The sequence below is a fragment of the Xyrauchen texanus genome, chromosome 14, assembly GCF_025860055.1.
Source record: "Xyrauchen texanus isolate HMW12.3.18 chromosome 14, RBS_HiC_50CHRs, whole genome shotgun sequence".
Taxonomy (NCBI): Eukaryota; Metazoa; Chordata; class Actinopteri; order Cypriniformes; family Catostomidae; genus Xyrauchen; species Xyrauchen texanus.
In genome coordinates, this window is record NC_068289.1 from 40379924 (window position 1) to 40392423 (window position 12500).

At 39.5% G+C, this 12500-nt stretch overlaps 1 protein-coding gene across 4 annotated transcripts in view; it reads right to left on the bottom strand.

Annotated features, from left to right (window-relative positions):
- Nucleotides 1-807: 807 nt before the first annotated feature.
- The window catches only part of nme9 (NME/NM23 family member 9), a 25435-nt gene continuing 13742 nt past the window's right edge, over nucleotides 808-12500 (bottom strand). Inside the window, exons 11-18 of one of the 4 annotated variants that reach the window (XM_052142066.1) lie at nucleotides 11807-11951; nucleotides 10754-10861; nucleotides 10422-10567; nucleotides 10125-10269; nucleotides 6163-6419; nucleotides 2233-2346; nucleotides 1212-1268; nucleotides 808-900 (exon numbers count right to left, since the gene is read on the bottom strand). In XM_052142066.1, coding sequence (XP_051998026.1) covers nucleotides 1252-1268; nucleotides 2233-2346; nucleotides 6163-6419; nucleotides 10125-10269; nucleotides 10422-10567; nucleotides 10754-10861; nucleotides 11807-11951 — 932 coding nt within the window. In that variant the 3' untranslated portion in view covers nucleotides 808-900; nucleotides 1212-1251. Of the gene's footprint in view, nucleotides 1272-2232; nucleotides 2347-3531; nucleotides 4045-6162; nucleotides 6420-10124; nucleotides 10270-10421; nucleotides 10568-10753; nucleotides 10862-11806; nucleotides 11952-12500 lie in introns of those variants that run through there. The other 3 variants (XM_052142065.1, XM_052142064.1, XM_052142067.1) reach the window with 3 other exon arrangements.

Consider the following 12500-nt stretch of genomic DNA (forward strand, 5'->3'; position numbering starts at 1 on the left):
ATAAAAAAAGCTTCAATGCCTGAATGTATTTTCTCTGAATTTGAGCCTTAATTTCCCCAAACCTGTCGTCACAGGAAAGATTAAAGTCTAAGGGACATGTTTCTGGTCATAGATGAATTTTGACAAAATGTGTAGTTACTGTGTTTAGCCTTTGTAGGGTAATATAGCAGTTTGGACCCAAAAGTAAAACGTGAAATAAGACCTGTGGGGGGCAGAATCATACTTGGGTTCATATTGGGGGTCTGGGTATCTCAGCAAGTATTGACGCTGACTATCACACCTGGAGATGCAAGTTCAAATTCAGGGCGTGCTGAGTGACTCCAGTCAGTCTCCTAAGCAACCAAATGTATATACAAATTTATATAAAACAAATTTCTATAGTGAGTAAATTTGCATGATTCGTACACAGTCATATTGGTTACCGATCTTCTGGAGGCTGTGGGTGAATGGACAGATGACTGAGTGACTTCATCCAGTCACTACATAAAAACATATAATGGCTTTTTTTTAGCAGCTTCAGGCTGATCAGGACGAGGTAATTATAAAAATGTTTAATTTTTTTTTGCTTGCTTGCTTTGAAAGCCACTAATCACTGAGTGATCCTTACATGGATTAATAAAACTGTTCCAGTATTTGCCATAAATTTGTTTGAATTTCATCTTCTATCAAATATCAGTTTATTCCTAAACCCCTTAAAGAGATAGTACACCCAAAAAATAGAAACTTGTAACAGCACATTTCTATTTATTGAAACAAGTAAAGGCAAACAAAACGAGAAAATGAAATTTGAAAATGATTTATTTAGAGGGGTGATTTGATTCGTAACGAATGTACGACTGAAGATGAGACCACAAACATCTGGCTGTTGCTGCCGTACATCCTGATGCCTTCAGCTTCAAACTGGAGGAGAACAATTACAAAGGAAACCATAAAATCTTCTATATACAGTTGTAGAGCGGAGGAGGGCGGGGCCTGGCTGGAACGACGCACGCCCGGTCCCTAATCACCCTGATGGGGTGCGCGAGGGACCGGCTGATTGAGGACCGGGTGTGCGTCGTTCCAGCCCGGCCCCGCCCTCCTCCGCTCTACAACTGTCTTCTCTAATTAAACCTACTTGACAACATCAGAATTAATCTTCATGTTGCTTCAGGCCTGAAATTATTGCAATATTGTTCCTCATGAAAGTTTGGACGAATAGGTAAAAGCTTCACCTTTACACATCCTTTTCATCGGCCGATGATCTCACAGACTTCATGTACTTGTTTGATCTTCTGAAATACAGAGGGTAAATTGTTACATTATAGAACATGTTTACAGTAAAAAAAATGGTAGTTTATTATCTTTGTACGTGTTTCAGTATCATGAGAATAGCTGAGCTGTTTTCAAAGCAATGTAATGTTTTGAATGTAGCAAGTTAAACGACATTGTAGCAAACAAACGAAACTATGTAGCAATTTTATTGTTGTTGTTGTTACTTTGTCGCATTGAATTTAGCTTGTACTGTACAGCCAAGCAATCTTAGATAATAATCAAACACGCTCTAACAGTCCTCTCTGGAAAGTCTGATTCATTTGAGCAAATTGGTTCATTTGATTCATGAGTCTCTGTGCTGCTATTCTCATTGAGACTATTTTAAAATCATTTAGATTATTTTGACTATTTATTCATTTATTTATAAAGATTTTGCCCCTTTATTAACTTTATCATAGATAACTTTGGTAGCATTGTACAAAAAGGCTGTTTTCATGAACACATTAGTTAACATGAACTAACACTAGCATTTATTCATCTTGATAAATGTTTATTTCTACATATACTTACACATTTTTACATTAAAGTAATGTATGTTCACATTAGTTAATGCAATATAAATAGCAGGAACTAACTAGGAACAATAATATATTTCTAAACTAACATCAACCATGATTTTCTATTTTTCTTCTTTTTTTTGGACATTGTTAGTTCATCCTAATCCATTTACTAATGCTAATGAAACCTTATTGTAAAATGTCACCACTGCATTTTGTTAGGACTTTCTTGACTAGTTGATGCACTTTATGAGTAGCTTGTAATTCAGCAAACTACAGTTTCAAAGTATCTTCCCCGACATTGATGCATCATTCAGTAATATTACTTTCACAAAGCATGACCGGATATTTGTTCTGCCTTTCACTGTTTCTTGGTGTGTATGTGCTTGTATATGAATATAGTGTCATGAAGTGAAATCCAGACCTGTGTCAGGCTGACTGGAGGAGAGAGTCGCTTCTGTCTGATGCGAGACGGCCGTGAGCTGATCAGGGGATGCTGGATGTCTCTCTGTCGTCTCAGGGTTCATTTCATCAGCAGCTGCTTATTCACAAGAAGAACGATAACTAATACTGGTTTCGTTTATACATGTGACTTTTCCAAAGGTCCTTTCCTCACATTAATGGGCTTTTTTGCTGTGGACTTAAAGAAATATTCTGCATTTAATACAAGTTAAGCTTGATCGACAACATTTGTGGCATAATGTTGATTTAATTTGGACTCCTCCCTCCTTTTAAAAAAAAAAAAAAAAAGAAAAGAAGAATAAAAAATCTGGGTTCCAGTGAGACACTTACAATGGAAGTCAATGGGGGGCCAATCGGTAATAGTTCAAATACTCGCTGTTTCAAATGTATAGACACAAGACGTAAACAATATGTGTGTTAACATGATTTTAGTGTAATAAAAATCATTTCTTGCACACTACACGACTTTCAAAGATGTCGGATCATGGTACCGTTGTAACTGTCATCTGCTACGACTGTCATTGACGTCGTAGCGTTTTCAAATTACACGAGGAATCGGCGACAGCGTTGAACACATTACAAAACATTTTACTATTGACGAATCCCCGACGACTCTGTCTGGACTCCATATTACATTTCACGAGTACACGCGAGAAGTGATACGAGATACGCAAACAAATGCATGATCATATGTTATGCATTTCAGAATATGATGTGTACGTTTTTAATCATATATTTAATTTGTTACAGTATGAAAAAGTAGCTCCTACTGAAAATCGACCTATTTGCTTCCCTGACTGTCCAAGAGAATTGGTAATTTCTCTCCAACTCTTCTCTTTCTCGACCATGTTGTGGTACAGTTCAGATGAAACATCATATAGTCACTGGTGCTCCGGTCAATGATCCACTCATTCTTCCTCCATTACTTCGGTCCAATGAGACTTTCTTGACACCGCAGTCGCTAGTTGATGTTCTGTTGCAGGTACATCAGGACTCCTCCCACTGAAACTTCCCCCGTTTCTGGCTCTCTCATTGGCTGTAGGTCAACACTGCAGTTGTGTTCAGTCAAAACATATTTCACATTGCACGATATGGAGTTGCAGACTGGTCCAGATATTTAACATGCTAGATATCTCGCTGACATCGGCGACGAGTCGGCGCTTCTCTCAAATCGTGTCTTTGATAGTTCATACATTGGGTTCATCACTCACGGGAGCGAGCTCTGATTTGCCTACGATTTCAGGCTTTTGTCGGCTCCACAAAACTGTCGGCGAGCGAAAATCGGGCTTAAAATCGTGTAGTGTAAACTCGCCATTACTAACTGCATCTGTGTACATTTATAGCCAATTTTACAACTTTTTGTCATGATGATGTTACACTGTAAACACTAAAACCTTAAAATGACCATAAAAACAATGATTTAAATTACATTACAGCTCATGTTTTAACAGAAGAATGAATGTAAGTGCTTTTATAAAATTATGAGCTTCACATTTCTGCCTTTTTAAACCCTCCAAAAATTGTCCCCCATTGACTTTCATTGTAATAACCTCATTGTAACCTCCATTTTTGCTTTTTGAAAGAAAGGGAAGGACGAGTCGAAATGCCACAAATGCTGTCAATTGAGCTTAACCGGTTATAAACCTAGAATACTCCTTTAATAATCTATTATACACAAATGTAGTGCTCGGCTCGGTCTGGTTCTTCTTCTGATCAAACGATGGTGATCTCGAAGCTTGTAGGTTTTTTAGCTCTGCAAAGCTCTCCTCCGCCTCTGCAGATCGGTGTACATCACATTTTAATTATTAAAAAATAAATTTACTTTCACAAGACTAAACATGCATTAAGTAGGGTGAAAATAAGATAAAATAGATCCACATTATATCAGGAGTCTTTAACCACAATGTCCTTAGACATGCGTGTTTTTGCATTGCACTTAAATATATAAAACTTACATTTAATTACATATGTAGTTACACTGTTAACCGTACCCCAAACCTTACACTAAACTCTAACCCTAAACCTGCCCGGACCGCAGCCTCAGTAGCAGCAAATGGGAATCTTGTGAGAATTTTAACATGTAGTTGCACAATTCATTGTATTGTATTTAAATGTGAGTTCATAGTAGTTAAAGACACCTAATATAAAGTGGGACCAGTAAAGTTGTTATTATGTATTTGAGTAGGTGAGCATTTTTGTAATTTCCTTTTAGTGACCATTTTCCACCTTCTCTCTGATCTTTTTTGTTGTTGTGCATATTAGGGTGGGTAGCACCAATAAGGGTTAAATTAAGAAGGGTTTAGAGCTAATCCAGGGTTTGCTGATCCAAGTTTTATTTAATCTGAGTTGTGTTGCACCACTTAATTATTATTTTTTTTAATTCCCTTTTCTACCCAATTTTGGAACCCCCAATTCACTGTACTTAGTAGGTCCTCATGGTGGCGCGGTTACTCACCTCAATCCGGGTGGCGGAGCACATGTCTCAGTTGCCTCCGCTTCTGAGACCGCCAATCCGCGCACCTGATCACGTGACTCGTTGTGCATGACACCTCGGAGACTCACAGCATGTGGAGGCTCATGCTACTCTCCACGATCCACACACAACTCACCACACGCCCCATTGAGAGAACCACTAATCACCACCATGAGGAGGTTACCCCATGTGACTCTACCCTCCCTAGCAACCGGGCCAATTTGGTTGCTTAGGAGACCTGTCTGGAGTCACTCAGCACACCCTGGACTCCAAGGGTGATAGTCAGCGTCAATACTCGGAGATGAAACATTTAACCCATGATTAAAACGGTCACCTGCGATTAATTTTGTCTGCCATGATGGATTCTGAAATTAGCTGCAGATATTTAGACCACAGGGCCGATCAAGTAGGTTATGAAAATGTTGCATCAGCGTGTACAGTGTAACGATCTTTAAAATATGGCATCATAATTTAAGAAAAAAAAGACCACACGGGTCTCGGATTGACCGCCTCCCTCCTGGCCAAAAATGTACAGCCGAATGAAACGAGTATAAGAGAGGAGGGGAGCAATAATCTTCCTTATAATCACCTTTTGTTTGTAACTACTATCGTTAAATGCTAAAATTAGGGAATTTTTTTTTTTAAAAACAGTCAAAAGTCTATGGAGAGTCCCCACAGTTATATAAAAACATGGTGTGTATGTGTGTGTGTTTGTTTGTGTGTGTGCGTGTGTGCGTCTGTGTGTGTGTTTGTCTGTATGTGTGTGTGTGTGTGTGCGTGTGTGTGTGCGTGTCTGCGTGTGTGTATGTGTGTGTGTGTGCGCGTGTGTGTGTGCGCGTGTGTGCGTGCGTGTCTGTGCGTTTGTCTGTGTGTGTGTTTTTCTGTATGTGTGTGTGTGTGTGTGTGCACGCGTGCGTGTGTGTGTGTGTATGTGTGTGTGTGTGTGTGTGCGTGTGTGTGTGTGTCCAAGTGAGAGACAAAAAAGTGTGTGAGATAGTTTGGGAAAGAGACTAAATGTAAGTGAAGTGTTTTTAAGTCAAATTTAATTCTTAAATGTACAAAAAAAATCTACATAATATCATGTGTATAGCCACTATTGCCCCACGAACGCAATTTTTTTTTTAAATGCTTATATCATTTAAAATATTTTAAAAAGTCCCAAAGTTTGGTTCTCGTACTAAAAACTATGTGGTATTTAAAAATTTGAATCTACCTCTCCCGGGTCAAAAATGACCCAAACGCAATAGAAAGGTTAAATGTTGAACAAAGTTGAACAAGTTCTTGCAGAAATCCAGATTTTTGGACTAGGGAGGATGTTTTTGAGTTTTAGAAATTACAGTATGTTTTCATAGTACTAAAATGTATTCTGCTATGACAGTGATGTTGATTGACAGCAGTGGTGAATGTGATTCTGAGCACCTAAAGGAGGTGAAGCAGCATCATGGATGAGATCGCTCTCTGAGTCGATGTCTCCAAAGATGAACTGGATCTTCTCGTGTGCGTGTTTTGTGTTGGAGGAGCCATGGACGCCGTTCTCTAAGACATCTTTAGCAAAGCGGGCTCTTAAAGACTCTGGAGCCATCTCTCTCGCCACGCTGGGGTCTGTAGGGCCCATGGTTGCCCTCCACTCCTCCACTGCGTTCTCCTTGGTCAGAACCAACACCGAACACGGGCCCCTGAGAAACATTTAGCACTTTTTGTCATACCTACATTCCTCATGAGACCTACGTACTGGCTTGTCTTGGATATTCATATGATAGAGATCAACTTTATATAAAATGCTATTTTTGCTCATATAAGGCACAGAATAACTCATCATTGCAGACTGACACACTATTCGCAGAGTGCAATAGTTATGGCTTAATTTTCAAGAATAGAGATTAAATGAGGACCGTTGCTGTTTTCAGATATCATATACATCACATGGCAGCATTTGCCCATGCACTACTATGGGGCCGTTCACACAAACGCATTTTTGTATCTATCTTTTAATGGTTTTTCTATGTAAACATGTACTAGACGGATGTTTTTGACTGTTCCAGTGTCTTGTGCAGGAGCACTACGTTTTTTAGATGCCGTGTTAAGTTGAAAAGAACTTCAACTGTTAAAAACACGTCTTGAGACACCTGCACTTTTTTAGTGCAAAATGTGTACATGGTGAACGGCCCCCAATCCAAGGAGATATAGCTATATATGAGATATATGCAGATATATATGTAGGAGATATATGTAATTCCATATATCAAGTATCTTTTTATGATAATTCATGCAGCCTGATCTCACATAAAAATCGGCAAGTGTGTGCCGATTTTTCTTTAGCTGAAATTGGTATACGTTGACCGAATTTGAAAACACTGCCCCCAGAGGCTAAAGCGGTAAGTGTGTCAGAGCATATAAACAAGTGTGATATCCATTTATATCCAGGAGAGGTCGCCAGAAGCCAGTTGTAAAAAGAATCATTTTCAGCTGAACGGGGTGTAAAACAGTGAAGAGAAATGCTTATTTTATTTAATCTACCCCCCCAACCAAAACCCAAATCTAACCTTAACCATTAGTAGAGACAAAATGCAATGTTAGGGACAAAAATGCAACCTCCTTATCATGCTTGTGATTGTTTATACAAATGTGATTACTTCCTCCTTTGATTGGGGATTGAACTGTGATCTCCCATGCAACAGACACGTCACGCTACCAGTCGAGCCATGAGGGGAAAGCTATTGTCATTGAGCCGTTCCAAATAGGTCCAATGGGATATAGGGCATGTCAATGATCCTAGGGATCCTAGGGCCGACTTCCCATGTGATCATGTTGTTTCATGTTTAGTGTTTATATGTGTGTGTATATTATATACTCTGTATATATAAAATCAATATATTATATATAATAATTTATCATATAATATATAATCTCAGTTCAGGATTCTATGTACTGTCAGTAAAGGGTTAAACGTGACAAAACAACAAGGCGCTGATCACAGCGGAGTTTGTCTTTGGGAGAAACACCAACAAATCTACATCTGGGAAGAAACCTCATTAAGTTTTTACATTGAAACCTGTTCAATGAGTCAAAAAATTGTCTATGAGTGTCTAGTTTCATCCGAAATGCCAAGCTGCTAAACTTATTGTGCAATAATGTGTACTTAAGCACATTTTTTTCCTTAAAAATCCTATATTTACATAATTCTATATATCACATTGAACATCAATGGGTTCATCCAAAAGCTGGAAAATGTGTCTTTCAGAGGCTTTATATTGAGTTGGGATGAAAATATGGTGCATTTTGAACTGTTCTGAGACCAGTGCAGACAGACAGCACACTGGAGGTTAAGTCATTCACTAAATAGGGAGCAAGGTAGCATCCTATAGCTCTCCTATAACTGTTCTGAGACCAGTGCAGACAGACAGCACACTGGAGGTTAAGTCATGCACTAAATAGGGTGCAAGGGAGCATCCTATAGCTCACTATAACTGTTCTGAGACCAGTGCAGACAGACAGCACACTGGAGGTTAAGTCATGCACTAAATAGGGAGCAAGGGAGCATCCTATAGCTCTCCTATAACTGTTCTGAGACCAGTGCAGACAGACAGCATACTGGAGGTTAATCATTCACTAAATAGGGAGCAAGGGAGCATCCTATAGCTCACTATAACTGTTCTGAGACCAGTGCAGACAGACAGCACACTGGAGGTTAAGTCATGCACTAAATAGGGAGCAAGGGAGCATCCTATAGCTCTCCTATAACTGTTCTGAGACCAGTGCAGACAGACAGCACACTGGAGGTTAAGTCATGCACTAAATAGGGTGCAAGGGAGCATCCTATAGCTCACTATAACTGTTCTGAGACCAGTGCAGACAGACAGCACACTGGAGGTTAAGTCATGCACTAAATAGGGAGCAAGGGAGCATCCTATAGCTCTCCTATAACTGTTCTGAGACCAGTGCAGACAGACAGCACACTGGAGGTTAAGTCATGCACTAAATAGGGAGCAAGGGAGCATCCTATAGCTCTCCAATAACTGTTCTGAGACCAGTGCAGACAGACAGCACACTGGAGGTTAAGTCATGCACTAAATAGGGAGCAAGGGAGCATCCTATAACTCTCCTATAACTGTTCTGAGACCAGTGCAGACAGACAGCACACTGGAGGTTAAGTCATGCACTAAATAGGGAGCAAGGGAGCATCCTATAGCTCTCCTATAACTGTTCTGAGACCAGTGCAGACAGACAGCACACTGGAGGTTAAGTCATGCACTAAATAGGGTGCAAGGGAGCATCCTATAGCTCACTATAACTGTTCTGAGACCAGTGCAGACAGACAGCACACTGGAGGTTAAGTCATGCACTAAATAGGGAGCAAGGGAGCATCCTATAGCTCTCCTATAACTGTTCTGAGACCAGTGCAGACAGACAGCACACTGGAGGTTAAGTCATGCACTAAATAGGGAGCAAGGGAGCATCCTATAGCTCTCTATGCAGCTAAGTGCATTTTTAAACTTCCTTTTTAAAGTTCAGTTTCAGGCTGAAGAGGAGGTTTGGACCTCTTAACATGTTTGGCAGACATGGGACCAGAGGCGTTCTGGCCAACGGGAGAACCGTTTTTGTTTTCCGCGAAACGGGTCTGCGATATTCAAAAGTGGGCCGCGATAAGCTGAAGGCCAAATGGTGCTGTAATATGCAAAAGGCGACAGTGAAACACATAGCCACAACCCCCAGATTCAGAATTTATAATGTATCATTTCATTTTAACATGGTTGGCAGTGATTGGATGATGCTGGTCATTACGTTGAATAATAATTAATTATGCAAATTTAGGAAGTAATGTCTGTAACATCTCAAAAACATAAAATACATTTTAAAAAATCAGACTTTCTATAGCTTGTTATGATTTAAATAATGTCACAACTTTGTCCCGCTGTCCACATATGCTGACATCAATTTTTAGGAAAAAGATTTGCTCTAGAAAATACATTTTTGTTTGTTTTTTGGCATGTTTATTGCTGCTAGTTACAAATCAAAAAAGGATATTATTTTTTATTATTTTATATAGTTTTTTGTTTCTGAAATATTACAAATTTCAAATAGTTTCTCCCCAAAATGTCTTACACCTTCAGAAGGCTTTGAATATGATGCATGAGTATCATGGACAACTTTTATGATACTTTAGGCTCCCTTTTAAGCTTTAAGTGAGGCATTATCCATTGACACTATATTGGACTGGAAAAGATGGACTGGAATATTCATTAAAGCTTTTTGCATATTGCAATATTCGTTTTGCATAAGAAAGAAAGTTATACGGGTTTGGAACAAAATCATCTCTTTCTGATGATTCATGTTAGCAATGTTATAACAGGCTTTCTGATCATGTTTGGTGTAAAACTCACCGACACATGTAATCCACCAGCTGGCTGAAGAAGGGTTTATCCCGATGTTCTTTATAAAACTCTTCTGCCATATCTCTGGACAGAACCGTGTCCTTCATGTGTGAAATGGTGAATCCTCTCGCCCGAATCTCTTTCAGGATTTCCTCTGATAATGGACAAAAACAAACCAATAAGTTGTTTTCACACCTGGTTCGTTTCATGGGACTTCAAGCAGTTCATAACGTTTGCGTTACATGCTCCAAACAAACTGTGATTCTTTTTAAGTAAACTGCACCGAGACATCGAGATGAATTATACCTCTGTGTTCAGTGTCAGGTTTAATGACGGCCAGTGTTTGTTCTGTGGGGAAGAAGAATCGGATCTCTCTCTCTGCCTCCTCTGGACTTCCACTGCCATGCAGCTGGTTAACACTGGGATTCCCAGCGGAAAACTGAGCTCGCAAGCTGCATCAGAGCCACACACAAAGAGAGAGAGAGAAAAACGGATCAGAATCAAGAGCCCACTGCCCTTACTAGAGCTAGAAACTTAGTAAGCAGAACAGGCAAAGCCAAGTTTGTTGGATGTAGCTTGAAAGCTCTTGGATGTGATCGCTATTGGAAGTAATGAAACCTCTCTAGATTTTGTCTTACCACTCGGGTTCCTCATTCTTAGCCTGGATGAGATCTTTGGGTCCCAGAATGCCCCTCCAGTGTTTTACAGCTCCTTGCTTTACAAGAGCTAATGCTAGCACTGGCCCACTGTAAAACAACAGCACAGGAGAGATTCTTACACCTTTCATTTTAAGAAATTAAATGCTGGTCACTGTGGATGAGATGCACATTTAAAGGGATCATAATAAGTCCAAATGAAGAGTTTTCTCTGATATCTCTTTAGCTTTTTAGAATAACTTCTCCACATAGCGTCCGTGCTATAACAACTGTTAGATAGTGAGCTAACGTTTCAATACTGGCAAAAGTATGTTCATATGAATTGTGTGCATTTTAGAGTCAGGAGTTGGCAAACCTGGCATTCCAATTAATGAAACTAGATCAGTAGGTGTGGGTTAGAGCTACTTTGACTTGTAAAAATCACTCAAATATTTTGAGTTTGCTATTCACAAGAAGCATCTGCTGATGTGGACCATGCCTCGCAAAATAGAGATCTCAGAAGACCTACAATCAAGAATTGTTGCTTATATATTCATCTGTGCACAGTTAGACACATTGTCTATATATGCAGATGATTTGGTACTATAGGTACTCTCACTAGAAGTGGCCGTCCAGACAAGATGACTCTCAAAGGGAACACCGCAGAATGCTCAATGAGGTAAAAAGAGCCCTAGAGTGACAGATAAAGACTTGAAGGAATCATTGGAGCTGGTTAACATCTCTGTACATGAGTCTATTATATGGAAAACATTAAACAGGAGTGGTGTTCATGGCAGGAGACCATGAAGGAAGCTGCTGCTTTCCAACAAAAACATTGCTGTGCTCCTGAAGTTTGCCAAAGACAACCTTGACACTCCACAGCACTACTGGGAAAAAATGTTGTGGACTAACAGAGGTTAACTGGGGTTTAGACACTCACATCTTTGGACAAATCATTGAAACACACAGCCTCGTGCTTTATTTTAATATGCACACTGAATACTCCGGCTGCAGAGTGGATCTATATGTAATGTGTTGAAATGTTCCAGAACTAACCTGGTCATACACTCCATCAGTCTGGGGAAGTATTCCTCCTGCAGGTGAGAGCTGTAGAACTGTCTCACCTGTTCTTCAGAGAGCATCACCTCTCTCTGCATCGCCACTGTGAAACCTGACTCGTGGATCCGGGCCAGAATCTCCTCTAAAAACACATTTACACCTTTGTTTACTGTTGACTAACTTCCTGACTGTAAATGTTCTAATCTTCATTATTACCCTATTGAAAAAAACAGCATGAATTTCCAAGTGTGTTTATGGGTCAATGACGTGACTCATTGTTTGGTCCTAAATAAATACATAACAAAAAATGCAATTCAACTAAAAACAATTACTTGAATGCACCTCTTTGAACATGTTTTCAATTTCTGAGATTAATTACTGTAATTCAATATTAGTCTAGTCTTCTAGTATTATATTAAAAAATGTTATGTCCACCAAGCATTGTCATGTGGTGTAACCAGCATATAGATCGATTGCCATTTTGTTGTTTACGTTGACAAAAAAAATCCCCAAAAATACAGACCTTCAAAACTAAATGTGAATATCTGATATTTTGCCAGTTTTGCAAAAAGGCACACTTTCATGTGGTTTAACCCTGAGAAAACGATTCTTGACTTGCATATGTACGTCTGTGAGTGTGTGTGAGTGTGTGTGAGTGTGTGTGTGTGTGTGTGTGTTTGTCTGTGTGTGT